Raw genomic sequence first — 27,057 nt, forward strand, 5'->3', positions numbered from 1 at the left:
TGAGAATGAGACCAGACAGCTAACCTCCACAGTATCTGATGTGAATGAGACCAGAAAGCTAACCTACACAGTATCTACTGAGAATGAGACCAGGCAGCTAACCTCCACAGTATCTACTGAGAATGAGACCAGACAGCTAACCTCCACAGTATCTGGTGAGAATGAGACCAGACAGCTAAGCTCCACAGTATCTACTGAGAATGAGACCAGGCAGCTAACCTCCAGAGTATCTACTGATAATGAGACCAGTGAGCTAACCTCCACAGTATCTACTGAGAATGAGACCAGGCAGCTAACCTTCACTTAATCTGATGTGAATGAGACCAGACAGCTAACCTCCACAGTATCCACTGAGAATGAGACCAGGCAGCTAACCTCCACAGTATCTACTGTGAATGAGACCAGACAGCTAACCTCCACCGTATCTACTGAGAATGAGACCAGGCAGCTAACCTCCACAGTATCTACTGAGAATGAGACCAGGCAGCTAACCTCCACAGTATCTGATGAGAATGAGACCAGGCAGCTAATCTCCACAGTGTCTACTGAGAATGAGACCAGGCAGCTAACCTCCACAATGTCTACTGTGAATGAGACCAGACAGCTAACCTCCACAGTATCTACTGAGAATGAGACCAGGCAGCTAATCTCCACAGTATATACTGAGAATGAGACCAGGCAGCTAACCTCCACAGTATCTATTGAGAATGAGGCCAGGCAGCTAATCTCCACAGTATCCACTGAGAATGAGACCAGACAGCTAACCTCCACAGTATCTGATGTGAATGAGACCAGAAAGCTAACCTACACAGTATCTACTGAGAATGAGACCAGGCAGCTAACCCCCACAGTATCTGATGTGAATGAGACCAGACAGCTAACCTCCACCGTATCTACTGAGAATGAGACCAGGCAGCTAACCTCCACAGTATCTACTGAGAATGAGACCAGGCATCTAACATCCACAGAATCTACTGTGAATGAGACCAGAAAGCTAACCTCCACAGTATCTGATGTGAATGAGACCAGTCGGCTAACCTCCACAGTATCTACTGAGAAAGAGACCAGGCAGCTAACCTCCACTTAATCTGATGTGAATGAGACCAGACAGCTAACCTCCACAGTATCTACTGAGAATGAGACATGGCAGCTAACCTCCACAGTATCTATTGAGAATGACACCAGACATCTAAACTCCACAGTATCTACTGTGAATGAGCCCAGAAAGCTAACCTCCACAGTATCTGATGTGAATGAGACCAGTCGGCTAACCTCCACAGTATCTACTCAGAATGAGATCAGGCAGCTAACTTCCACAATATCTACTGAGAATGAGACCAGGCAGCTAACCTCCACAGTATCTACTGAGAATGAGACCAGGCAGCTAACCTCCACATAATCTGATGTGAATGAGACCAGACAGCTAACCTCCACAGTATCTACTGAGAATGAGACCAGACAGCTAACATCCACAGTATCTACTGAGAATGAGACCAGGTAGCTAAACTTCACTTAATCTGATGTGAATGAGACCAGACAGCTAACATACACAGTATCCACTGAGAATGAGACCAGACAGCTAACCTCCACAGTATCTACTGATAATGAGACCAGACAGCTAACCTCCACAATGTCTGATGTGAATGAAACCAGGCAGCTAACTTCCACAATATCTACTGAGAATGAGACCAGGCATCTAACATCCACAGAATCTACTGTGAATGAGACCAGAAAGCTAACCTCCACAGTATCTACTGAGAATGAGACCAGACAGCTAACCTCCACAGTATCTACTAAGAATGAGACCAGTCGGCTAACCTCCACAGTATCTACTGAGAAAGAGACCAGGCAGCTAACCTCCACTTAATCTGATGTGAATGAGACCAGACAGCTAACCTCCACATTATCTACTGAGAATGAGTCCAGGCAGCTAACCTCCACAGTATCTACTGAGAATGAGACCAGGCAGCTAACCTCCACAGTATCTACTGAGAATGAGACCAGGCAGCTAACCTCCACAGTATTTACTGAGAATGAGACCAGGCAGCTAACCTCCACAGTATCTACTGAGAATGAGACCAGGCAGCTAACCTCCACAGTATCTGATGAGAATGAGACCAGGCAGCTAATCTCCACAGTATCTACTGAGAATGAGACCAGGCAGCTAACCTCCACAATGTCTACTGTGAATGAGACCAGACAGCTAACCTCCACAGTATTTACTGAGAATGAGACCAGGCAGCTAATCTCCACAGTATCTACTGAGAATGAGACCAGGCAGCTAACCTCCACAGTATCTATTGAGAATGAGGCCAGGCAGCTAATCTCCACAGTATCCACTGAGAATGAGACCAGACAGCTAACCTCCACAGTATCTGATGTGAATGAGACCAGAAAGCTAACCTACACAGTATCTACTCAGAATGAGACCAGACAGCTAACCTCCACAGTATCTACTGAGAATGAGATCAGGCAGCTAACTTCCACAATATCTACTGAGAATGAGACCAGGCAGCTAACCTCCACAGTATCTACTGAGAATGAGACCAGGCAGCTAACCTCCACATAATCTGATGTGAATGAGACCAGACAGCTAACCTCCACAGTATCTACTGAGAATGAGACCAGACAGCTAACATCCACAGTATCTACTGAGAATGAGACCAGGTAGCTAAACTTCACTTAATCTGATGTGAATGAGACCAGACAGCTAACATACACAGTATCCACTGAGAATGAGACCAGACAGCTAACCTCCACAGTATCTACTGATAATGAGACCAGACAGCTAACCTCCACAATGTCTGATGTGAATGAAACCAGGCAGCTAACTTCCACAATATCTACTGAGAATGAGACCAGGCATCTAACATCCACAGAATCTACTGTGAATGAGACCAGAAAGCTAACCTCCACAGTATCTACTGAGAATGAGACCAGACAGCTAACCTCCACAGTATCTACTAAGAATGAGACCAGGCAGCTAACCTCCACAATATCTACTGAGAATGAGACTAGTCAGCTAACTTCCACAGTATCTACTGAGAATGAGACCAGGCAGCTAATCTCCACAGTATCCACTGAGAATGAGACCAGACAGCTAACCTCCACAGTATCTGATGTGAATGAGACCAGAAAGCTAACCTACACAGTATCTACTGAGAATGAGACATGGCAGCTAACCTCCACAGTATCTATTGAGAATGACACCAGACATCTAAACTCCACAGTATCTACTGTGAATGAGCCCAGAAAGCTAACCTCCACAGTATCTGATGTGAATGAGACCAGTCGGCTAACCTCCACAGTATCTACTCAGAATGAGACCAGACAGCTAACCTCCACAGTATCTACTGAGAATGAGATCAGGCAGCTAACTTCCACAATATCTACTGAGAATGAGACCAGGCAGCTAACCTCCACAGTATCTACTGAGAATGAGACCAGGCAGCTAACCTCCACATAATCTGATGTGAATGAGACCAGACAGCTAACCTCCACAGTATCTACTGAGAATGAGACCAGACAGCTAACATCCACAGTATCTACTGAGAATGAGACCAGGTAGCTAAACTTCACTTAATCTGATGTGAATGAGACCAGACAGCTAACATACACAGTATCCACTGAGAATGAGACCAGACAGCTAACCTCCACAGTATCTACTGATAATGAGACCAGACAGCTAACCTCCACAATGTCTGATGTGAATGAAACCAGGCAGCTAACTTCCACAATATCTACTGAGAATGAGACCAGGCATCTAACATCCACAGAATCTACTGTGAATGAGACCAGAAAGCTAACCTCCACAGTATCTACTGAGAATGAGACCAGACAGCTAACCTCCACAGTATCTACTAAGAATGAGACCAGGCAGCTAACCTCCACAATATCTACTGAGAATGAGACTAGTCAGCTAACTTCCACAGTATCTACTGAGAATGAGACCAGGCAGCTAATCTCCACAGTATCCACTGAGAATGAGACCAGACAGCTAACCTCCACAGTATCTGATGTGAATGAGACCAGAAAGCTAACCTACACAGTATCTACTGAGAATGAGACCAGGCAGCTAACCCCCACAGTATCTGATGTGAATGAGACCAGGCAGCTAACCTCCACAGTATCTACTCAGAATGAGTCCAGGCAGCTAACCTACACAGTATCTACTGAGAATGAGACCAGGCAGCTAATCTCCACAGTGTCTACTGAGAATGAGACCAGGCAGCTAACCTCCAGAGTATCTATTGATAATGAGACCAGGCAGCTAACCTCCACAGTATCTACTGAGAATGAGACCAGGCAGCTAACCTTCACTTAATCTGATGTGAATGAGACCAGACAGCTAACCTCCACAGTATCCACTGAGAATGAGACCAGGCAGCTAACCTCCACAGTATCTACTGTGAATGAGACCAGACAGCTAACCTCCACCGTATCTACTGAGAATGAGACCAGACAGCTAACCTCCACAGTATCCACTGAGAATGAGACCAGGCAGCTAACCTCCACAGTGTCTACTGTGAATGAGACCAGACAGCTAACCTCCACCGTATCTACTGATAATGAGACCAGGCAGCTAACCTCCACAGTATCTACTGAGAATGAGACCAGGCAGCTAACCTCCACAGTATTTACTGAGAATGAGACCAGGCAGCTAACCTCCACAGTATCTACTGTGAATGAGACCAGACAGCTAACCTCCACCGTATCTACTGAGAATGAGACCAGACAGCTAACCTCCACAGTATCTACTGAGAATGAGACCAGGCAGCTAACCTCCACAGTATTTACTGATAATGAGACCAGGCAGCTAACCTCCACCGTATCTACTGAGAATGAGACCAGGCGGCTAACCTTCACTTAATCTGATGTGAATGAGACCAGACAGCTAACCTCCACAGTATCTACTGAGAATGAGATCAGGCAGCTAACTTCCACAATATCTACTGAGAATGAGACCAGGCAGCTAACCTCCACAGTATCTACTGAGAATGAGACCAGGCAGCTAACCTCCACATAATCTGATGTGAATGAGACCAGACAGCTAACCTCCACAGTATCTACTGAGAATGAGACCAGACAGCTAACATCCACAGTATCTACTGAGAATGAGACCAGGTAGCTAAACTTCACTTAATCTGATGTGAATGAGACCAGACAGCTAACATACACAGTATCCACTGAGAATGAGACCAGACAGCTAACCTCCACAGTATCTACTGATAATGAGACCAGACAGCTAACCTCCACAATGTCTGATGTGAATGAAACCAGGCAGCTAACTTCCACAATATCTACTGAGAATGAGACCAGGCATCTAACATCCACAGAATCTACTGTGAATGAGACCAGAAAGCTAACCTCCACAGTATCTACTGAGAATGAGACCAGACAGCTAACCTCCACAGTATCTACTAAGAATGAGACCAGGCAGCTAACCTCCACAATATCTACTGAGAATGAGACTAGTCAGCTAACTTCCACAGTATCTACTGAGAATGAGACCAGGCAGCTAATCTCCACAGTATCCACTGAGAATGAGACCAGACAGCTAACCTCCACAGTATCTGATGTGAATGAGACCAGAAAGCTAACCTACACAGTATCTACTGAGAATGAGACCAGGCAGCTAACCCCCACAGTATCTGATGTGAATGAGACCAGGCAGCTAACCTCCACAGTATCTACTCAGAATGAGTCCAGGCAGCTAACCTACACAGTATCTACTGAGAATGAGACCAGGCAGCTAATCTCCACAGTATCTACTGAGAATGAGACCAGGCAGCTAACCTCCAGAGTATCTATTGATAATGAGACCAGGCAGCTAACCTCCACAGTATCTACTGAGAATGAGACCAGGCAGCTAACCTTCACTTAATCTGATGTGAATGAGACCAGACAGCTAACCTCCACAGTATCCACTGAGAATGAGACCAGGCAGCTAACCTCCACAGTATCTACTGTGAATGAGACCAGACAGCTAACCTCCACCGTATCTACTGAGAATGAGACCAGACAGCTAACCTCCACAGTATCCACTGAGAATGAGACCAGGCAGCTAACCTCCACAGTGTCTACTGTGAATGAGACCAGACAGCTAACCTCCACCGTATCTACTGATAATGAGACCAGGCAGCTAACCTCCACAGTATCTACTGAGAATGAGACCAGGCAGCTAACCTCCACAGTATTTATTGAGAATGAGACCAGGCAGCTAACCTCCACAGTATCTACTGTGAATGAGACCAGACAGCTAACCTCCACCGTATCTACTGAGAATGAGACCAGACAGCTAACCTCCACAGTATCTACTGAGAATGAGACCAGACAGCTAACCTCCACAGTATTTACTGATAATGAGACCAGGCAGCTAACCTCCACAGTATTTACTGATAATGAGACCAGGCAGCTAACCTCCACCGTATCTACTGAGAATGAGACCAGGCGGCTAACCTTCACTTAATCTGATGTGAATGAGACCAGACAGCTAACCTCCACAGTATCCACTGAGAATGAGACCAGGCAGCTAACCTCCACAGTATCTACTGTGAATGAGACCAGACAGCTAACCTCCACCGTATCTACTGAGAATGAGACCAGACAGCTAACCTCCACCGTATCTACTGAGAATGAGACCAGACAGCTAACCTCCTCAGTATCCACTGAGAATGAGACCAGGCAGCTAACCTCCACAGTATCTACTGTGAATGAGACCAGACAGCTAACCTCCACCGTATCTACTGAGAATGAGACCAGACAGCTAACCTCCACAGTATCTATTGATAATGAGACCAGGCAGCTAACCTCCACAGTATCTACTGAGAATGAGACCAGGCAGCTAACCTTCACTTAATCTGATGTGAATGAGACCAGACAGCTAACCTCCACAGTATCCACTGAGAATGAGACCAGGCAGCTAACCTCCACAGTATCTACTGTGAATGAGACCAGACAGCTAACCTCCACCGTATCTACTGAGAATGAGACCAGACAGCTAACCTCCACAGTATCCACTGAGAATGAGACCAGGCAGCTAACCTCCACAGTGTCTACTGTGAATGAGACCAGACAGCTAACCTCCACCGTATCTACTGATAATGAGACCAGGCAGCTAACCTCCACAGTATCTACTGAGAATGAGACCAGGCAGCTAACCTCCACAGTATTTATTGAGAATGAGACCAGGCAGCTAACCTCCACAGTATCTACTGTGAATGAGACCAGACAGCTAACCTCCACCGTATCTACTGAGAATGAGACCAGACAGCTAACCTCCACAGTATCTACTGAGAATGAGACCAGACAGCTAACCTCCACAGTATTTACTGATAATGAGACCAGGCAGCTAACCTCCACAGTATTTACTGATAATGAGACCAGGCAGCTAACCTCCACCGTATCTACTGAGAATGAGACCAGGCGGCTAACCTTCACTTAATCTGATGTGAATGAGACCAGACAGCTAACCTCCACAGTATCCACTGAGAATGAGACCAGGCAGCTAACCTCCACAGTATCTACTGTGAATGAGACCAGACAGCTAACCTCCACCGTATCTACTGAGAATGAGACCAGACAGCTAACCTCCACCGTATCTACTGAGAATGAGACCAGACAGCTAACCTCCTCAGTATCCTAATTATGGAGACATAATTATATTTATTAGGAAGTCACAAACGGCACACTATTCCCTATGTACTGCACACGTTTTGACCAGGGCCCATAGGGACACCCATAAGCTTCTGGTCTAAAAGTAGTGCACTATGTAGGGAATAGGGTGAAAAATAGGTAAGGTTGTGACTGCATCCAAAATGGGCTCTGGTGAAAGGAATAGGGACATGGTGCCATTTTAATGTCTGTAAACGTATTGTTTCTGTGTGCATTCCTTATTGATGAAGTAAAGTGAATCAATCCATCCATCAATCCATCCATCAATCAATCAATCCATCACTCAATCCATCCATCAATCCATCCATCCATCAATCCATCCATCAATCAATCCATCAATCCATCCATCAATCAATCCATCAATCAATCAATCAATCCATCCATCAATCCATCCATCCATCCATCAATCAATCAATCCATCACTCAATCATCCATCAATCAATCAATCCATCACTCAATCCATCCATAAATCCATCAATCCATCAATCAATCCACCAATCCATCCATCAATCCATCCATCAATCAATTAATCCATCCATCAATCAATCCATCCATCCATCAATCAATCCATCCAACAATTCATCAATCAATCAATCAATCCATCCATCAATCCCATCAATTCATCAATCAATCAATCCACCAATCCATCAATCAATCAATTAATCCATCCATCAATCAATCCATCCATCAACCCATCAATCCATCAATCCATCCATCAATCAATCCATCCATCAATCAGTCAGTCTGTGTCTTACTTGCAGTAGGTGTCGTTGATCATGCCGTAGACGTGGATCTCTTTACACATGTCCATGGCCAGGATCAGAGTGAACCAACCGGTACTGAGGTACGAACCAGACTGGATCCTACACACACACACACACACACACACACACACACACACACACACACACACACACACACACACACATATACACACACACACGCATACACACACACACACACACACACACACACATATATACACACACACACGCATACACGCACGCACACACACACACACAAACACGCACGCACGCGCACACACGCGCACACACGCGCGCCCACGCACACACGGAGAGAGGCAGAGAGACAAGGGGTGAGATCACACAGAAATCTTTTCTTTCACTTCATGGTTGGTTGTTGGAGGTCAATGCCTTATGTTCCCCGGTAGGCTGTCAATGTAAATAAAAATGTGTTCTTAAAATATATATATATATAGAAAATATACACTGTATATATATATATATATATATATGTAAAATATATACTGTAAAATATATACTGTATATATATATATATATATATGTAAAATATACACTGTATATATATATATATATATATATATATATGTAAAATATATACTGTAAAATATATACTGTATATATATATATATATATATGTAAAATATACACTGTATATATATATATATATGTATGTAAAATATATACTGTAAAATATATACTGTAAAATATATACTGTATATATATATATATATATATGTAAAATATATACTGTAAAATATATACTGTATATATATATATATATATATGTAAAATATATACTGTAAAATATATACTGTATATATATATATATTAAATATATACTGTGTATATATATATATTAAATATATGCTGTATATATATATATATATATATATATAAAATATACACTGTATATATATATATATTAAATATATACTGTGTATATATATATTAAATATATACTGTATATATATATATATTAAATATATACTGTGTATATATATATATTAAATATATACTGTATATATATATATTAAATATATACTGTATATATATATATATTAAATATATACTGTGTATATATATATATTAAATATATACTGTATATATATATATATTAAATATATACTGTATATATATATATATTAAATATATACTGTATATATATATTAAATATATACTGTATATATATATATTAAATATATACTGTATATATATATATATTAAATATATACTGTATATATATATATTAAATATATACTGTATATATATATATTAAATATATACTGTGTATCTATATATATATGTTTACCATGAAATGCTTTGTTACTGAGGAAGAGCAATCAACTTGCTTTTCCTCTATCCAAAGGTGACCCAAAGGGTCTGAGTTAATGACCAAAGGTAACATCAGGTCTGAGTTAAGGACCGAAGGTAACATCAGGTCTGAGATTAATGACCAAAGGTAACATCAGGTCTGAGATTAAGGACTGAAGGTAACATCAGGTCTGAGTTAATGACCGAAGGTAACATCGGGTCTGAGATTAAGGACCGAAGGTAACATCGGGTCTGAGATTAAGGACTGAAGTTAACATCGGGTCTGAGATTAAGGACCGAAGGTAACATCGGGTCTGAGATTAAGGACCGAAGGTAACATCGGGTCTGAGATTAAGGACTGAAGTTAACAACGGGTCTGAGATATAGGACCGAACGTGACATCGGGTCTGAGATTAAGGACCGAAGGTAACATCGGGTCTGAGATTAAGGACCGAAGGTGACATTGGGTCTGAGATTAAGGACTGAAGGTAACATCGGGTCTTAGATTAAGGACCGAAGGTAACATCAGGTTTTAGATTAAGGACAGAAGTTAACATCGGGTCTGAGATTAAGGACCGAAGGTAACATCGGGTCTGAGATTAAGGACTGAAGTTAACATCGGGTCTGAGATTAAGGACCGAAGGTAACATCGGGTCTGAGATTAAGGACTGAAGTTAACATCGGGTCTGAGATATAGGACCGAACGTGACATCGGGTCTGAGATTAAGGACCGAAGGTAACATCGGGTCTGAGATTAAGGACCGAAGGTGACATCGGGTCTGAGATTAAGGACCGAAGGTGACATCGGGTCAGTAACTCTGCTTTCCCTGAGTCCTAAATGGCATCCCATTGGCCAGGTCCCTTGGGGAATAGTGTCGTTTGGGACACAGCCTCTGATTTGAATTGCCTGCCTGTCCCATGCAGCAGCCAGTCACTGAATCAAACATGATAAACACTGTTAGTTTGGTGCAATCTGTGCTGCAGGCTTTAGACTGAGGAAAATCAATCCTTTAATATCAATAGCAAATCATTTAAAGATGCACTACGTAGAAATCATTTAAAGATGCACTACGTAGAAATCATTTAAAGATGCACTACGTAGAAATCATTTAAAGATGCACTACGTAGAAATCATTTCCTGGTTGCTAAAAATTCAAATACTTCACCTAATTTCAGTTTATTTGACTAAACAAGCGAGTATAGTGTAGAGAATCATTGTGTTGTTGTAGTCTACTGTACATGCTAAGGCTAACCCACAGGCAGAAAGAGAGAGATCAGTCCTGATATGAATGCTGTTCCGTATAATATACTCAGGTCAGGGATGTGTGTATAGTACCATAGAGAACAGTGACTGCGCTGAAGACTACACTGATCTCAGGTCAGAGATGTGTGTATAGTACCATAGAGAACAGTGACTGTGCTGAAGACTACACTGATCTCAGGTCAGAGATGTGTGTATAGTACCATAGAGAACAGTGACTGTGCTGAAGACTACACTGATCTCAGGTCAGGGATGTGTGTATAGTACCGTAGAGAACAGTGACTGTGCTGAAGACTACACTGATCTCAGGTCAGGGATGTGTGTATAGTACCGTAGAGAACAGTGACTGAGTTGAAGACTACACTGATCTCAGGTCAGGGATGTGTGTATAGTGCCGTAGAGAACAGTGACTGTGCTGAAGTCTACACTAGTGCAGTCCTCTCAGTCATCCATCCTCCCCCCCATCCAGAAACCTTTCCCAGCCTGCTGCTGACTCACCTCCAGCCATTTCACTCACTTCCTCCTATTTGCCAGCCCCCTCCAGCCCTTCATCAGAGCAGACCAACTCTCTCACTCTGTTAAAGGCTTGACATTCAATCAACACCCTCCATCTCTCTCTCTCTCTCATCACCACCTCCTCCTCAAGCCCTTCATCAGAGCAGACCAACTCTGTCAGTCACTCTGTTAAAGGTCTGACATTGAATCAGCTATTCTATCTTCTTCTATGTGCGTGTGTGCGTGTGTGCGTGTGTGCGTGTGCGCGTGTGCGACTTAATGATGGAACCCTGTGCCAGCCAGTCACATTACTTTAACAGCAACGAATCGATCTGAAACTCAGACATCAGAGACAACCTCCTCTCCTCTCCTCTCCTCTCCTCTCCTCTCCTCTCCTCTCCTCTCCTCTCCTCTCCTCTCCTCTCCTCTCCTCTCCTCTCCCCTCCCCCCTCCCCTCTCCCCTCTCCTCTCCTCTCCTCTCCTCTCCCCTCCCCTCCCCTCCCCTCCCCTCCCCTCCCCTCCCCCCTCCCCTCCCCTCCCCCCTCCCCTCCCCTCCCCTCCCCTCTCCTCTCCTCTCCTCTCCTCTCCTCTCCTCTCCTCTCCTCTCCTCTCCTCTCCTCTCCTCTCCTCTCCTCTCCTCTCCTCTCCTCTCCTCTCCTCTCCTCTCCTCTCCTCTCCTCCCCTCTCCTCTCCTCTCCTCTCCTCTCCTCTCCTCTCCTCTCCTCTCCTCTCCTCTCCTCTCCTCCCCTCCCCTCCCCTCCCCTCCCCTCTCCTCTCCTCTCCTCTCCCCTCCCCTCTCCTCTCCTCTCCTCTCCTCTCCTCTCCTCTCCTCTCCTCTCTCCATATGTATCTCTCTACCCCTTTCTACCTTTCCTTCTCCTCAGTATTATTTTGTATATTTGTAGTATTCTAAGTCAGAGCCGTCCAGAGTAGTGATGCTGGACGGACGAGCAGTTGGAGGCCACGGAAGGAGAGTTGTATGGCATTGAAGCTCGGCTGGAGGTTAGTTAACACAGTGTCCAAAGAAGGGCCAGAAGTATACAGAATGGTGTCGTCTGTGTAGAGGTGGATCAGAGAATCACCCGCAGCAAGAGCGACATGGGGCCACAGTGTCTCCTGACCCCTCCTGTCTCAGCCTCCAGTATTTATGCTGCAGTAGTTTATGTATCGGGGGGCTGGGGTCAGTTTGTTATATCTGGAGTACTTCTCCTGTCCTATTCGGTGTCCTGTGTGAATCTAAGTGTGCGTTCTCTAATTCTCTCCTTCTCTCTTTCTTTCTCTCTCTCGGAGGACCTGAGCCCTAGGACCATGCCCCAGGGCTACCTGACATGATGACTCCTTGCTGTCCCCAGTCCACCTGGCCATGCTGCTGTTCCAGTTTCAACTGACCTGAGCCCTAGGACCATGCCCCAGGACTACCTGACATGATGACTCGTTGCTGTCCCCAGTCCACCTGGCCATGCTGCTGCTCCAGTTTCAACTTCCACCTGACTGTGCTGCTGCTCCAGTTTCAACTGTTCTGCCTTATTATTATTCGACCATGCTGGTCATTTATGAACATTTGAACATCTTGGCCATGTTCTGTTATAATCTCCACCCGGCACAGCCAGAAGAGGACTGGCCACCCCACATAGCCTGGTTCCTCTCTAGGTTTCTTCCTAGGTATTGGCCTTTCTAGGGAGTTTTTCCTAGCCACCGTGCTTCTACACCTGCATTGCTTGCTGTTTGGGGTTTTAGGCTGGGTTTCTGTACAGCACTTTGAGATATCAGCTGATGTACGAAGGGCTATATAAATAAATTTGATTTGATTTGACATCATTGATGTATACAGAGGAGAGAGTTGGCCCGAGAATTGAACCCTGTGGCACCCCCATAGAGACTGCCAGTAGTCCGGACAACAGGCCCTCCGATTTGACACACTGAACTCTGTCTGAGAAGTAGTTGGTAAACCAGGCGAGGCAATCATTTGAGAAACCAAGGCTGTCGAGTCTGCCAATAAGAATGTGGTGATTGACAGAGTCGAAAGCCTTGGCCAGGTCGATGAATACGGCTGCACAGTAATGTCTCTTATCGATGGCGGTTATGATGTCGTTTAGGACCTTGAGCGTGGCTGAGGTGCACCCATGACCAGCTCTGAAACCAGATTGCATAGCGGAGAAGGTACGGTGGGATTCAAAATGGTCGGTAATCTGTTTGTTAACTTGGCTTTCGAAGACCTTAGAAAGACAGGGTAGGATAGATATAGGTCTGTAGCAGTTTGGGTCTAGAATGTCACCCCCTTTGAAGAGGGGGATGACCGCGGCAGCTTTCCAATCTTTGGGAATCTCAGACGATACGAAAGAGAGGTTGAACAGGCTAGTAATAGGCAGATCATTTTAGAAAGAGAGGGTCCAGATTGTCTAGCTCGGCTGATTTGTAGCGGTCCAGATTTTGCAGCTCTTTCAGAACATCAGCTATCTGGATTTGGGTGAAGGAGAAATGGTGGGGGCTTTGGCGGGTTGCTGTGGAGGGTGCCGGGCAGTTGACCGGGGTAGGGGTAGCCAGGTGGGAAGCATGGCCAGCCGTAGAAAAATGCTTATTGGGCCCAGGGGCTGACTATGTCCTAGATGCTCTCCCTACAGGGCCCAGGGGCTGACCATGTCCTAGATGCTCTCCCTATAGGGCCCAGGGGCCAACCATGTCCTAGATACTCTCCCTATAGGGCCCAGGGGCCGACCATGTCCTAGATACTCTCCCCAGAGGGACCAGGGTCTGACCATGTCCTAGATACTCTCCCTATAGGGCCCAGGGGCTGACCATGTCCTAGATACTCTCACTATAGGGCCCAGGGTCTGACCATGTCCTGGATACTTCACTATAGGGCCCAGGGTCCCCAACACACACACACTTTTGTTTTACTATCCTTGTAGGGACCAAACAATTGAGGCCCATTCAAAATCCTACTTCGCTTAACCCCTAATCCTAACCCTAAACCTAACCCCTAACCATAATCATAACCCTAAACCTAACCCCTAACCATAATCATAACCCTAAACCTAACCCCTAACCATAATCATAACCCTAAACCTAACCCCTAACCATAATCCTAACCCTAAAACTAACCCCTAACCATAATCATAACCCTAAAACGAACCCCTAACCATAATCATAACCCTAAACCTAACCCCTAACCATAATCATAACCCTAAACCTAACCCCTAACCATAATCATAACCCTAAACCTAACCCCTAACCATAATCATAACCCTAAACCTAACCCCTAACCATAATCATAACCCTAAACCTAAACCTAACTCCTAATCCTAACCCTAAACCTAACCCCTAACCATAATCATAACCCTAAACCTAAACCTAACTCCTAATCCTAACCCTAAACCTAACCCCTAACCATAACCCTAAACCTAACCATAATCATAACCCTAAACCTAACCATAATCATAACCCTAAACCCTAATCCTAACCCTAAAATGAACCCCTAACCATAATTCTAACCCTAAACCTAACCCCTAACCATAACCCTAACCCCTAATCCTAACCCTAACAACTAACCCCTAATCCTAACCCTAAAGCTAACAACTAACCCCTAACCCTAAACCTCTAACCATAATTCTAACCCTAACACTTAGTTGCTTTTTGGATTTTGTCTTGTTGCTTTGTTCTATGTTGCTCTGTCTGTATGCTACACCTGGCTTGTCCTATGTTGCTCTGTGTGTGCTCACTGCTCAATGATTGTCTATATTGTTATTGTTTTTAATAACCTGCCCAGGGACTGAGGTTTAAAATTAGCCAGCTGGCTAAAACCGTCTCTTTTACTGAAACGTTGATTAATGTGCACTGTCCCTGTAAAAATAATAAGTAATTATCTTTTAGTTTTCTCATGATTTGCTTGGGTCTAACTTTGTTGCTGTCCTGGGGCTCTGTGGGGTCTTTTTGTGTTTGTGAACAGAGTCCCAGGACCAGCTTGCTAATGGGACTCTTCTCCAGGTTCACCTTTCTGTAGGTGATGGCTTTGTTATGGAAGGTTCGGCACTTCCTTTTAGGTAGAATTTAACGTTTCTTTTCAGGATTTTATCATTGGCAGGCGTCGGCCTAATTCTGCTCTGCATGCATTATTTGGGGTTTGTCCCATTTTGTGAATTATTGGTTGGTGAGCAGACCCCAGACCTCACAACCATAAAGGGCAATGGGTTCTATAACTGACTCAAGTATTTTTAGCCAGATCCTAATTGTTATGTCAAATTTTAGGTTCCTTTTGATGGCATCAAAGGCCATTCTTGCCTTGTCTTTCAGATCGTTCACAGCTTTGATGAAGTTACCTGTGGTGCCGAGGTTAAGGAAGAAGTATGTAAAACATAATTGTGCTCTACGGCATGGAAGATGGAATTTGTCATTTGTTGCCCTGGCAACTGGACCTTTTTTGGAACACCGTTATATTTTGTCTTACTGAGATTCACTGTCAGGGCCCAGGTCTGTCAGGGCCCAGGTCTGTCAGGGCCCAGGTCTGTCAGGGCCCAGGTCTGTCAGGGCCCAGGTCTGTCAGGGCCCAGGTCTGTCAGGGCCCAGGTCTGTCAGAATCTGTGGGTGCTGCTTTAGGCCCTCCTTGGTTGGGGACAGAAGCACCAGATCATCAGCAAACAGGAGACATTTGACTTCAGATTCTAGCAGGGTGAGGCCGGGTGCTGCAGACTGTTCTAGTGCCCGCGCCAATTTGTTGATATACATGTTGAAGAGGGTGGGGCTTAAGCCGCAACCCTGTCTCACCCCACGGCCCTGTGGAAAGTAATGTGTGTGTTTTTTTTGCCAGTTTTAACCTCACACTTGTTGTTTGTGTTCATGGATTTGATAATGTTGTATGTTTTTCCCCCAACACCACTTTCCATCAATTTGTATAGCAGACCCTAGTGCCAAATTGATTCAACAAAGCATGAGAAGACTTTGACTTTGTTTTGGTTTGTTTGTTTGTTTGGCAATTAGGGTGTGCAGGGTGAATACGTGGTCTGTCATACAGTAATTTGGTAAAAAGACAATTTGACATTTTCTCAGTACATTGTTTTCACTGAGGAAATGTACGAGTCTGCTGTTAATGATAATGCAGGAGATTTTCCCAAGGTTGCTGTTGATGCATATCCCACGGTAGTTATTGGGGTCAAATTTGTCTCCAGTTTTGTGGATTGGGGTGATCAGTCCTTGGTTCCAAATATTGGGGAAGATCTGAGGATGCTGTTAAAGAGATTAGAGAATAGCCAGTTGGAATTTGTGGTCTGTTATCATTTCATTGAGGATACCATCAACACCACAGGCCTTTTTGGGTTGGAGGGTTTGTATTTTGTCCTTTAGTTCATTCAATGTAATTGGAGAATCCAGTGGGTTCTGGTAGTCTTTAATATCTGATTCTAAGATGTGTAATTGATCAGTACTACTGCCAAGAGATGAGGTGTACCTACCATAGGAGTCTCCTCCAAGCCTACCATTGACTATGTACAGACCCAGCGTGCGACAGAGCTGCAGGAGTTGTAACCCGTTTTTGTTGGTTGTGTTGTAGTAGTTGTGTCTAGGGGGGCATATGAGGGAGGGAATGCTGTCCCCTCCAGGTAAGAGTTTGTCCCCCTATGTGCTGAGGGTGTCAGGTTCTGGTCCAGTTCTGGCATTTAGGTCACCACAGACTAGTACATGTTGTGCTGGTCTGTTTTGTGGGTTTGTTCTGTCTGGATTGTGTGGACTAGCTTCACACATCTCACGTCACACTTCAGTGCTAATTGAAGATGACGCCAGATATGTTCTGTGCTATTAGCTTGGTAGCGTAGTAGCCTTATTTACTAAGCTTTATATAACAACATCCCCTAGAGATTGTAGTTCACTTTTTGGCTTCAGAAGTAGTTTCAGACTGAACATTACTCACTCAGTTTTATGTTGGATTGTATTTCCAGGTTCCTCTTTCTTTCTTCTACAGTTTTTGGTTTAAAAAAAGAAAATCTTGATAGTCTTTGGTAGTAAGAATCAGGTCATTTTGTCCAAGATCAAGGTTTTAGGTATAGAATTTTGATTTGGTTTTGATGTAAAGGGTAGTATCCTGCATAAGTCAAGTTTATCGACAATTATTTAAAAAGATTTCAATTTTTTGTCCTTTCTCTCTCCATCTGTCTGGAATCTGTCCTCTCTCTTCATTCCTCAGGGGTCTCATTCTCTTTGCCTCTTTCTCCCCCCCCCCCCCCCCCATTTATTTATTTCTTTCTCTCTCTCTCTCTCTCTCTCTCTCTCTCTCTCTCTCTCTCTCTCTCTCTCTCTCTCTCTCTCTCTCTCTCTCTCTCTCTCTCTCTTCTCTCCTCTCTCTCTCTCTCCTCTCTCTCTCTCTCTCTCTCTCTCTCTCTCTTCTCTCTCTCTCTCTCTCCTCTCCTCTCTCTCTCTCTCCTCTCTCTCTCAGGTTAATTGCCCTTTTCTATATAAGCACGTCAACACAGACATAGACGACAGGGAGAGAGGGAGGGAACAGAAAGGAGGGGAGAGAGGTTGGAGAGAGAGGACATAGAGGGAGGAAGGAGGGGAGAGAGGACATAGAGGGAGGAAGGAGGGGAGAGAGGTTGGAGAGAGAGGACATAGAGGGAGGAAGGTGGGGAGAGAGGACATAGAGGGAGGAAGGTGGGGAGAGAGGACATAGAGGGAGGAAGGAGGGGAGAGAGGTTGGAGAGAGAGGACATAGAGGGAGGAAGGTGGGGAGAGAGGACATAGAGGGAGGAAGGTGGGGAGAGAGGACATAGAGGGAGGACGGTGGGGAGAGAGGACATAGAGGGAGGAAGTGGGGGAGAGAGGACATAGAGGGAGGAAGGAGGGGAGAGAGGACATAGAGGGAGGAAGTGGGGAGAGAGGACATAGAGGGAGGAAGGAGGGGAGAGAGGACATAGAGGGAGGAAGGAGGGGAGAGAGGTTAGAGAGAGAGATAGGGAGGAAGATGGGGAGAGAGGAATAGAGGGAGGAAGGTGGGGAAGGAAGAGGACATAGAGGGAGGAAGGTGGGGAGAGAGGACATAGAGGGAGGAAGGTGGGGAGAGAGGACAGAGGAGGAAGGTGGGGAGAGGAGGACATAGAGGGAGGAAGAAGGGGAGAGAGGACATAGAGGGAGTAGGTGGGGAGAGAGGTTGGAGAGAGAGGACATAGAGGGAGGAAGGTGGGGAGAGAGGTTGGAGAGAGAGGACATAGAGGGAGGAAGGTGGGGAGAGAGGTTGGAGAGAGAGGACATAGAGGGAGGAAGGTGGGGAGAGAGGTTGAGAGAGAGGACATAGAGGGAGGAAGGAGGGGAGAGAGGTTGGAGAGAGAGGACATAGAGGGAGGAAGGTGGGAGAGAGGTTAGAGGGAGAGGACATAGAGGGAGGAAGGTGGGGAGAGAGGTTAGAGAGAGAGGACATAGAGGGAGGAAGGTGGGGAGAGATGGAGACAGGACAAGGACAGAGGGACGAAGAGAGAGAGATGGACTCCCCAAGCGGTCAGTGCCCTGGGCAAGCTTTTCGTCTTGTCCAACTGACCAGCTAGTGTCGTGGAAAATGACATAATTAGTCATGCTATCCTGTGTTTTGCTGCTTTAAAGAATAGTCTCTTGTTATATGCTATGTGTTTTTTCTAACCTGATACAAACTTGTCTCGGTAGGACTGAGTCATAAGACTGGACTTACATCTAAGAGACGTTTGGGTGCAACCGAAAGCATGTGAAATCCCGTGGGTTTACTATCTACAGAAAGCCACACGTATGGAACCTTGCAGAAAGGAGCACATTATAGTGTTTGTTGTTGTGAACGCAGTTAGACGGTTGATCCCTCTATCAACCTTGGGCTATCTTAAGTTTACACAGACGACAAATGACTTTTTACACAGTATCTGCTGACTGCCACGTATACCGAAAGAGCTTGTATGTGTTTTCTCTATAAAAGCATTGAACTGTTCGTTGAGCTTTTCAACTGTAGTTGATTCAGCATTTTTGCAAATGTGTTGTTTGAAAGAATCTGTAGTCTCTCTTCCCTTCGATTAGATATTCCATGACATGAGATGGATGTTTATGAAACCTCTCCTTCCCGCATTGAAATGTTCCCATATGACCCCAGCATTTATCAAGGCAGTAGCCCCACAGTGCCCCCAGGCCAGACATCACACAGCCAGCCCTCCCACCACAGTAACAGTGTTGACTGAGTTCCAGGCTCTGGTTCTCTCCTCTTTTAAAGAGACGACACGTCCTAATGTCTCACCAGATGGTGCTGAATGGAGACACACAAAAAAAACATGTTCTCCCTTCATCCTCTCTCCTCTCCCTTCATCCTCTCTCCTCTCCCTTCATCCTCTCTCCTCTCCGTTCATCCTCTCTCCTCTCCCTCCCTCTCTCCTCTCCCTTCATCCTCTCTCCTCTCCCTTCATCCTCTCTCCTCTCCCCTTCTAATCCTCTCTCCTCTCCCTTCATCCTCTCTCCTCTCCCTTCATCCTCTCTCCTCTCCCTTCATCCTCTCTCCTCTCCCTCCCTCTCTCCTCTCCCTTCATCCTCTCTCCTCTCCCTCCCTCTCTCCTCTCCCTTCATCCTCTCCTCTCCCTTCATCCTCTCTCCTCTCCCTTCATCCTCTCTCCTCTCCCTTCATCCTCTCTCCTCTCCGTTCATCCTCTCTCCTCTCCCTCCCTCTCTCCTCTCCCTTCATCCTCTCTCCTCTCCCTTCATCCTCTCTCCTCTCCCTTCATCCTCTCTCCTCTCCCTTCATCCTCTCTCCTCTCCCTTCATCCTCTCTCCTCTCCCTTCATCCTCTCTCCTCTCCCTTCATCCTCTCTCCTCTCCCTTCATCCTCTCTCCTCTCCTCCTCTCCTCTCCCTCATCCTCTCCTCTCCCTTCATCCTCTCTCCTCTCCCTTCATCCTCTCTCCTCTCCCTTCATCCTCTCTCCTCTCCCTTCATCCTCTCTCCTCTCCCTCCTCTCTCCTCTCCTTCATCCTCCTCCTCCCTCCCTCTCTCCTCTCCCTTCATCCTCTCTCCTCTCCCTTCATCCTCTCGCCTTCATCCTCTCTCCTTCCTCATCCTCTCTCCTCTCCCTCATCCTCTCTCCTCCCTTCATCCTCTCTCCTCTCCCTTCATCCTCTTCTCCTCTCCCTTCATCCTCTCTCCTCTCCCCTCCCTCTCTCCTCTCCCTTCATCCTCTCTCCTCTTCCCTCCCTCTCTCCTCTCCCTTCATCCTCTCTCCTCATCCTCTCTCCTCCCTTCATCCTCTCTCCTCTCCCTCATCCTCTCTCCCTTCCCTTCATCCTCTCTCCTCTCCGTTCATCCTCTCTCCTCTCCCTCCCTCTCTCCTCTCCCTTCATCCTCTTCTCCTCTCCCTCTCCTCATCCTCTCGTCCTCTCTCCTCCCCTTCATCCTCTCTCCTCTCCCTTCATCCTCTCTCCTCTCCCTTCATCCTCTCTCCTCTCCCTTCATCCTCTCTCCTCTCCCTTCATCCTCTCTCCTCCTCTCCCTCTCCCTTCCTCCCTCTCTCCTCTCCCTTCATCCTCTCTCCTCTCCCTTCATCCTCTCTCCTCTCCCTTCATCCTCTCTCCTCTCCCTCCCTCTCTCCTCATCCCTTCCTCCCTCTCCTCTCTCCTCCCTCTCTCCTCTCCCTTCATCCTCTCTCCTCTCCCTTCATCCTCTCTCCTCATCCTCTCTCCTGTCCCTTCATCCTCTCTCCTCTCCCTTCATCCTCTCTCCTCTCCCTTCATCCTCTCTCCTCTCCCTTCATCCTCTCTCCTCTCCCTTCATCCTCTCTCCTCTCCCTCCCTCTCTCCTCTCCCTTCATCCTCTCTCCTCTCCCTCCCTCTCTCCTCTCCCTTCATCCTCTCTCCTCTCCCTTCATCCTCTCTCCTCATCCTCTCTCCTGTCCCTTCATCCTCTCTCCTCTCCCTTCATCCTCTCTCCTCTCCCTTCATCCTCTCTCCTCTCCATCCCCCATTCTCAATCCCTCTCCATCCGACTCTCTCTGTCTTCTCGCTTCATCCCCCTTCTCCCTTCATCCTCTCTCCTCTCCCTTCATCCTCTCTCCTCTCCCTTCATCCTCTCTCCTCTCCCTTCATCCTCTCTCCTCTCCATCCCCCATTCTCAATCCCTCTCCATCCGACTCTCTCTGTCTTCTCGCTTCATCCCCCTTCTCCCTCCCTCTCCTTCCCCTCCCTCTCTCTCATCACCCTCCTCACTCACTCTCCTTCCCCTCCCTCCCTCTCCTCCATCCCTCCCCCTCCATCCCCCCTCTTACCTTATGGTAAAGTATCTGTGTGTGTGTGTTTGATGTGACACCGCCTGCTCCATTTATTCCCCCATAGTAATGATGATGCATTAGGAGATGAGTGGCATTAGGACTGAGTGATGCATTAGGACATTAGGACTGAGTGATGCATTAGGACATTAGGACTGAGTGATACATTAGGACTGAGTGATGCATTAGGACTGAGTGATGCATTAGGACTGAGTGATGCATTAGGACTGAGTGATGCATTAGGACATTAGGACTGAGTGATGCATTAGGGCTGAGTGATGCATTAGGACTGAGTGATGCATTAGGACATTAGGGCTGAGTGATGCATTAGGGCTGAGTGATGCATTAGGACTGAGTGATGCATTAGGACATTAGGACTGAGTGATGCATTAGGACTGAGTGATGCATAAGGACTGAGTGATGCATTAGGACTGAGTGATGCATTAGGACTGAGTGATGCATTAGGACTGAGTGATACAGTAGGACTGAGTGATGCATTTGGACTGAGTGATGCATTAGGACATTAGGACTGAGTGATGCATTAGGGCTGAGTGATGCATTAGGACTGAGTGATGCATTAGGACTGAGTGATGCATTAGGACATTAGGACTGAGTGATGCATTAGGACTGAGTGATACATTAGGACTGAGTGATGCATTAGGACTGAGTGATGCATTAGGACTGAGTGATGCATTAGGACTGAGTGATGCATTAGGACTGAGTGATGCATTAGGACATTAGGACTGAGTGATGCATTAGGACATTAGGACTGAGTGTTGCATTAGGACTGAGTGATACATTAGGACTGAGTGATACATTAGGACTGAGTGATGCATTAGGACTGAGTGATGCATTAGGACTGAGTGATGCATTAGGACATTAGGACTGAGTGTTGCATTAGGACTGAGTGATGCATTAGGACTGAGTGATGCATTAGGACTGAGTGATGCATTAGGGCTGAGTGATGCATTAGGGCTGAGTTTCTCTTGGTCTGTATAGTCTATATACATCCATGGCTTTCTCAGTATCTTAATAACATGAGATCATGAGGAAGGCACATCTGACATCCACAACACCCCTCCTGATCATCAGGTAGACAGATCCAATTTACTGTCTGTCTGTTTCAAACACATGAAATGAGAAACTGTCATTGTTCCTGAACAGTGTACGGTGTTGTGCATAATGCATTCTGTCAGTGATGTGTGTGTGTATTCGGTGTGTGTGTGTTGGGCCATGAGTTCTGTTCTGTAGTGGATCTGAAGCAGTCACTTTAGATTGCCGTGGTTACCGCAATAAAACACAGCTTTGTGTGAAACGGGAACCAATCACATCCTGGCAGACACATTAAAAAACCTGCTGTGAACATAACCTTTGACCCTGTCTCTCTGTCTAATCCAACTAGAACAGGAATAGAACCTCTGTCCCCGTCTCTCTGTCTAATCCAACTAGAACAGGAATAGAACCTCTGTCTCTGTCTCTCTGTCTAATCCAACTAGAACAGGAGTAGAACCTATGTCCCCGTCTCTCTGTCTAATCCAACTACAACAGGAATAGAACCCCTGTCTCTGTCTCTCTGTCTAATCCAACTAGAACAGGAATAGAATCTCTGACCCTGTCTCTCTGTCTAATCCAACTAGAACAGGAATAGAACCCCTGTCTCTCTGTCTAATCCAACTAGAATAGGAGTAGAACCTCTGTCCCTCTGTCTCATCCAATGAGAACAGGAATATAACCCCTGTCTCTCTGTCTGATTCAACTACAACAGGAATAATAAATCTACCGTCTTTCCCTTTGTGCTGTTGTCTGTGCCCGATAATGTTTGTACCATGTTTTGCGCTGCTACCATGTTGTCCTGCTGCCATGTTGTCCTGCTGCCATGTTGTCCTGCTACCATGTTGTCCTGCTACCATGTTGTCCTGCTACCATGTTGTCCTGCTGCCATGTTGTCCTGCTACCATGTTGTCCTGCTGCCATGTTGTCCTGCTACCATGTTGTCCTGCTGCCATGTTGTCCTGCTGCCATGTTGTGTTACTACTGTGTTGTTGTCATGTTGTGTTGCTACCATGCTGTGTTGACATGTGTTGCTACCATGCTGTGTTGTTGTCTTAGGTCTCTCTTGTATATCCTTCCTGTTTGGCCCTGTCCGGGGGTGTCCTCGGATGGGGCCACAGTGTCTCCTGACCCCTCCTGTCTCAGCCTCCAGTATTTATGCTGCAGTAGTTTATGTATCGGGGGGCTAGGGTCAGTCTGTTATATCTGGAGTACTTCTCCTGTCCTATTCGGTGTCCTGTGTGAATTTAAGTGTGCTCTCTCTAATTCTCTCTTTCTCTCTTTCTTTCTCTCTCTCTCTCGGAGGACCTGAGCCCTAGGACCATGCCTCAGGACTACCTGACATGATGACTCCTTGCTGTCCCCAGTCCACCTGGCCGTGCTGCTGCTCCAGTTTCAACTGTTCTGCCTTATTATTATTTGACCATGCTGGTCATTTATGAACATTTGAACATCTTGGCCATGTTCTGTTATAATCTCCACCCGGCACAGACAGAAGAGGACTGGCCACCCCACATAGCCTGGTTCCTCTCTAGGTTTCTTCCTAGGTTTTGGCCTTTCTAGGGAGTTTTTCCTAGCCACCGTGCTTCTACACCTGCATTGCTTGCTGTTTGGGGTTTTAGGCTGGGTTTCTGTACAGCACTTTGAGATATCAGCTGATGTACGAAGGGCTATATAAATACATTTGATTTATAGAGCCAAAAAGATTGGAGAAGTGGATAGATAATTCTTCGTGTTGTTGTTTGTTTAGTGTTTGGTTAGAATCTATGGTTCTTCAATTACATTGAGCTGATTTCTGACGTGCTGTTCCTTCTTTTTCCGTAGTGTATTTCTGTATTGTTTTCATGATTCACCATAGTGAAGGCGTAGACTCAGGTTTTCCGGGTCTCTTTATGGGTCTCTCCATATCTCCCTTGGTCTCTCTCCATATCTCCCTTGGTCTCTCTCCATCTCTCTCTCCATCTCCCTCCATATCTCTCTCCGTCTCTCTCTCCATCTCCCTTGGTCTCTCTCCATCTCCTGCCATCTCCCTCCATATCTCCCTTGGTCTCTCTCCATATCTCCCTCCATATCTCTCTCCATCTCTCTCCATATCTCCCTTGGTCTCTCTCCATCTCTCTCCATATCTCCCTTGGTCTCTCTCCATCTCTCTCCATATCTCCCTTGGTCTCTCTCCATATCTCCCTTGGTCTCTCTCCATATCTCCCTCCATATCTCCCTCCATCTCTCTCTGTCTCTCTCCCCATCTCCTGCCATCTCTCTCCATCTCTCTCTACATCTCTCTCTATCTCTCTCCCCATCTCCCTCCATCTCCTGCCATCTCTCTCCATCTCTCTCTACATCTCTCTCTACATCTCTCTCCCCATCTCCTGCCATCTCTCTCCATCTCTCTCCCCATCTCCCTCCATCTCCTTCCATCTCTCTCTATCTCTCTCCCCATCTCCCTCCATCTCCTGCCATCTCTCTCCATCTCTCTCCCCATCTCCCTCCATCTCCTGCCATCTCTCTCCGTCTCTCTCCCCATCTCCCTCCATCTCCTTCCATCTCTCTCCCGTCTCTCTCCCCATCTCCTCCATCTCCTTCTATCTCCCTTGGTCTCTCTCCGTCTCTCTCTCCATCTCCCTCCATCTCTCTCCGTCTCTCTCCCCATCTCCCTCCATCTCCTTCCATCTCTCCACATCTCTCTCCCCATCTCCTGCCATCTCTCTCCATCTCTCCATCTCCCCCCCATCTCTCAACATCTCTCCATAGGGCCCTGGTCAGAAGTAGTGCACTATATCCTTATTCCTTATGACACTCCATAGGGCCCTGGTCAGAAGTAGTGCACTAAATCCTTATTCCTTATGACACTCCATAGGGCCCTGGTCAGAAATAGTGCACTATATCGTTATTCCTTATGACACTCCATAGGGCCCTGGTCAGAAGTAGTGCACTATATGCTTATTCCTTATGACACTCCATAGGGCCCTGGACAGAAGTAGTGCACTATATAGGGAATAGGGTGCCATTTGGGAGGTAAGCTATGTCACCAGTCTCACCTGTCCTTCCCGGTCTCCTTCTTGAACACCATGTCACAGTAGTTCATGCGTTCCTCTGTGGTGAGGTAGATCCTAGCCTGGGGGTACTTCTCTACAGCCTGTCTCAGCATGTTGTACACAATGCCCTTCCCATCCTTCCTCATGTTCCTCAGAGGACCCCACACCACATATACCGTGTCGTTGGCCTGGCCAAAGAAGTACTGAGGCCTCTGATAAGAAGAAGAAGGAGGAGAAGAAGAAGGAGGAGGAGGAGGAGGAGGAGGAGGGGGAGGCGAAGGAAGAAGAAGAAGAAGAAGAAGAAGAAGAAGGAGGAGAATGAGAAGAAGAAGAAGAAGGAGGAGAATAAGAAGAAGAAGAAGAAGAATGAGAAGAAGAAGAATGAGAAGAAGAAGAAGAAGAAGAAGAATGAGAAGAAGAAGAATGAGAAGAAGAAGAAGAAGAAGAAGAAGGAGGCGGGGGAGGAGGAGGAGAAGAAGAAGAAGAAGAAGAAGAAGAAGAAGAAGAATGAGGAGGGGGAGGAGAAGGAAGGAGGAGGAGAAGAAGAAGAAGAAGAAGAAGAAGAAGAAGAAGAAGAAGAAGAAGAAGAAGAAGAAGAAGGAGGAGGAGGAGGAGGAGGAGGAGGAGGAGGAGGAGGAGGGGGAGGAGAAGGAAGAGGAGAAGAAGAAGAAGAAGGAGGAGGAGGAGGATGAGGAGGATGAGAAGAAGAAGAAGAAGAAGAAGAAGAAGAAGAAGAAGAAGAAGAAGAAGAAGAAGGAGGAGGAGGAGGAGGAGGAGAATGAGAAGGAGGAGGAGGAGGAGGAGGAGGAGGAGGAGAATGAGAAGAAGAAGAAGAAGAAGAAGAAGAAGGAGGAGGAGGAGGAGGAGGAGAATGAGAAGAAGGAGGAGGAGGAGAAGAAGAGATGGGTTAGCGTTTTCATGGACCCAAAGATATTTACATTTTAGTAATTTAGCAGACATGCTTATCCAGAGCAACTTACAGGTAGATATCAAAGATCTCTGCAGAATCAGGAAGAATGAAATACACACTACAATAGTAACACACTGAATCATGAACACACTGAGGAAGACGTCAGCTTGCTGTCCAAACGTCACCTCTACTCATCCTGAACAATGGATTTATACTTATTTATTTTAAAAATATATATATTTCCCCTTTATTTAACCAGGCTAGGCCAGTTGAGAACAAGTTCTCATTTACAACTGTAACCTGGCCAAGATAAAGCAA

At 46.0% G+C, this 27,057-nt stretch overlaps 1 protein-coding gene across 2 annotated transcripts in view; it reads right to left on the reverse strand.

The window, feature by feature from the left end:
* Positions 1 to 27,057, reverse strand: part of st6galnac3 (ST6 (alpha-N-acetyl-neuraminyl-2,3-beta-galactosyl-1,3)-N-acetylgalactosaminide alpha-2,6-sialyltransferase 3) — a 108,325-nt gene that overhangs the window by 26,035 nt on the left and 55,233 nt on the right. For both annotated transcript variants that reach the window (XM_031810569.1, XM_031810570.1), the window contains exons 4-5: positions 25,833 to 26,041; positions 8,430 to 8,537 (exon numbers count right to left, since the gene is read on the reverse strand). In XM_031810569.1, coding sequence (XP_031666429.1) covers positions 8,430 to 8,537; positions 25,833 to 26,041 — 317 coding nt within the window. The remainder of the gene's footprint in view (positions 1 to 8,429; positions 8,538 to 25,832; positions 26,042 to 27,057) is intronic.

This window comes from Oncorhynchus kisutch, linkage group LG30, assembly GCF_002021735.2.
Source record: "Oncorhynchus kisutch isolate 150728-3 linkage group LG30, Okis_V2, whole genome shotgun sequence".
Classification (NCBI taxonomy): Eukaryota; Metazoa; Chordata; class Actinopteri; order Salmoniformes; family Salmonidae; genus Oncorhynchus; species Oncorhynchus kisutch.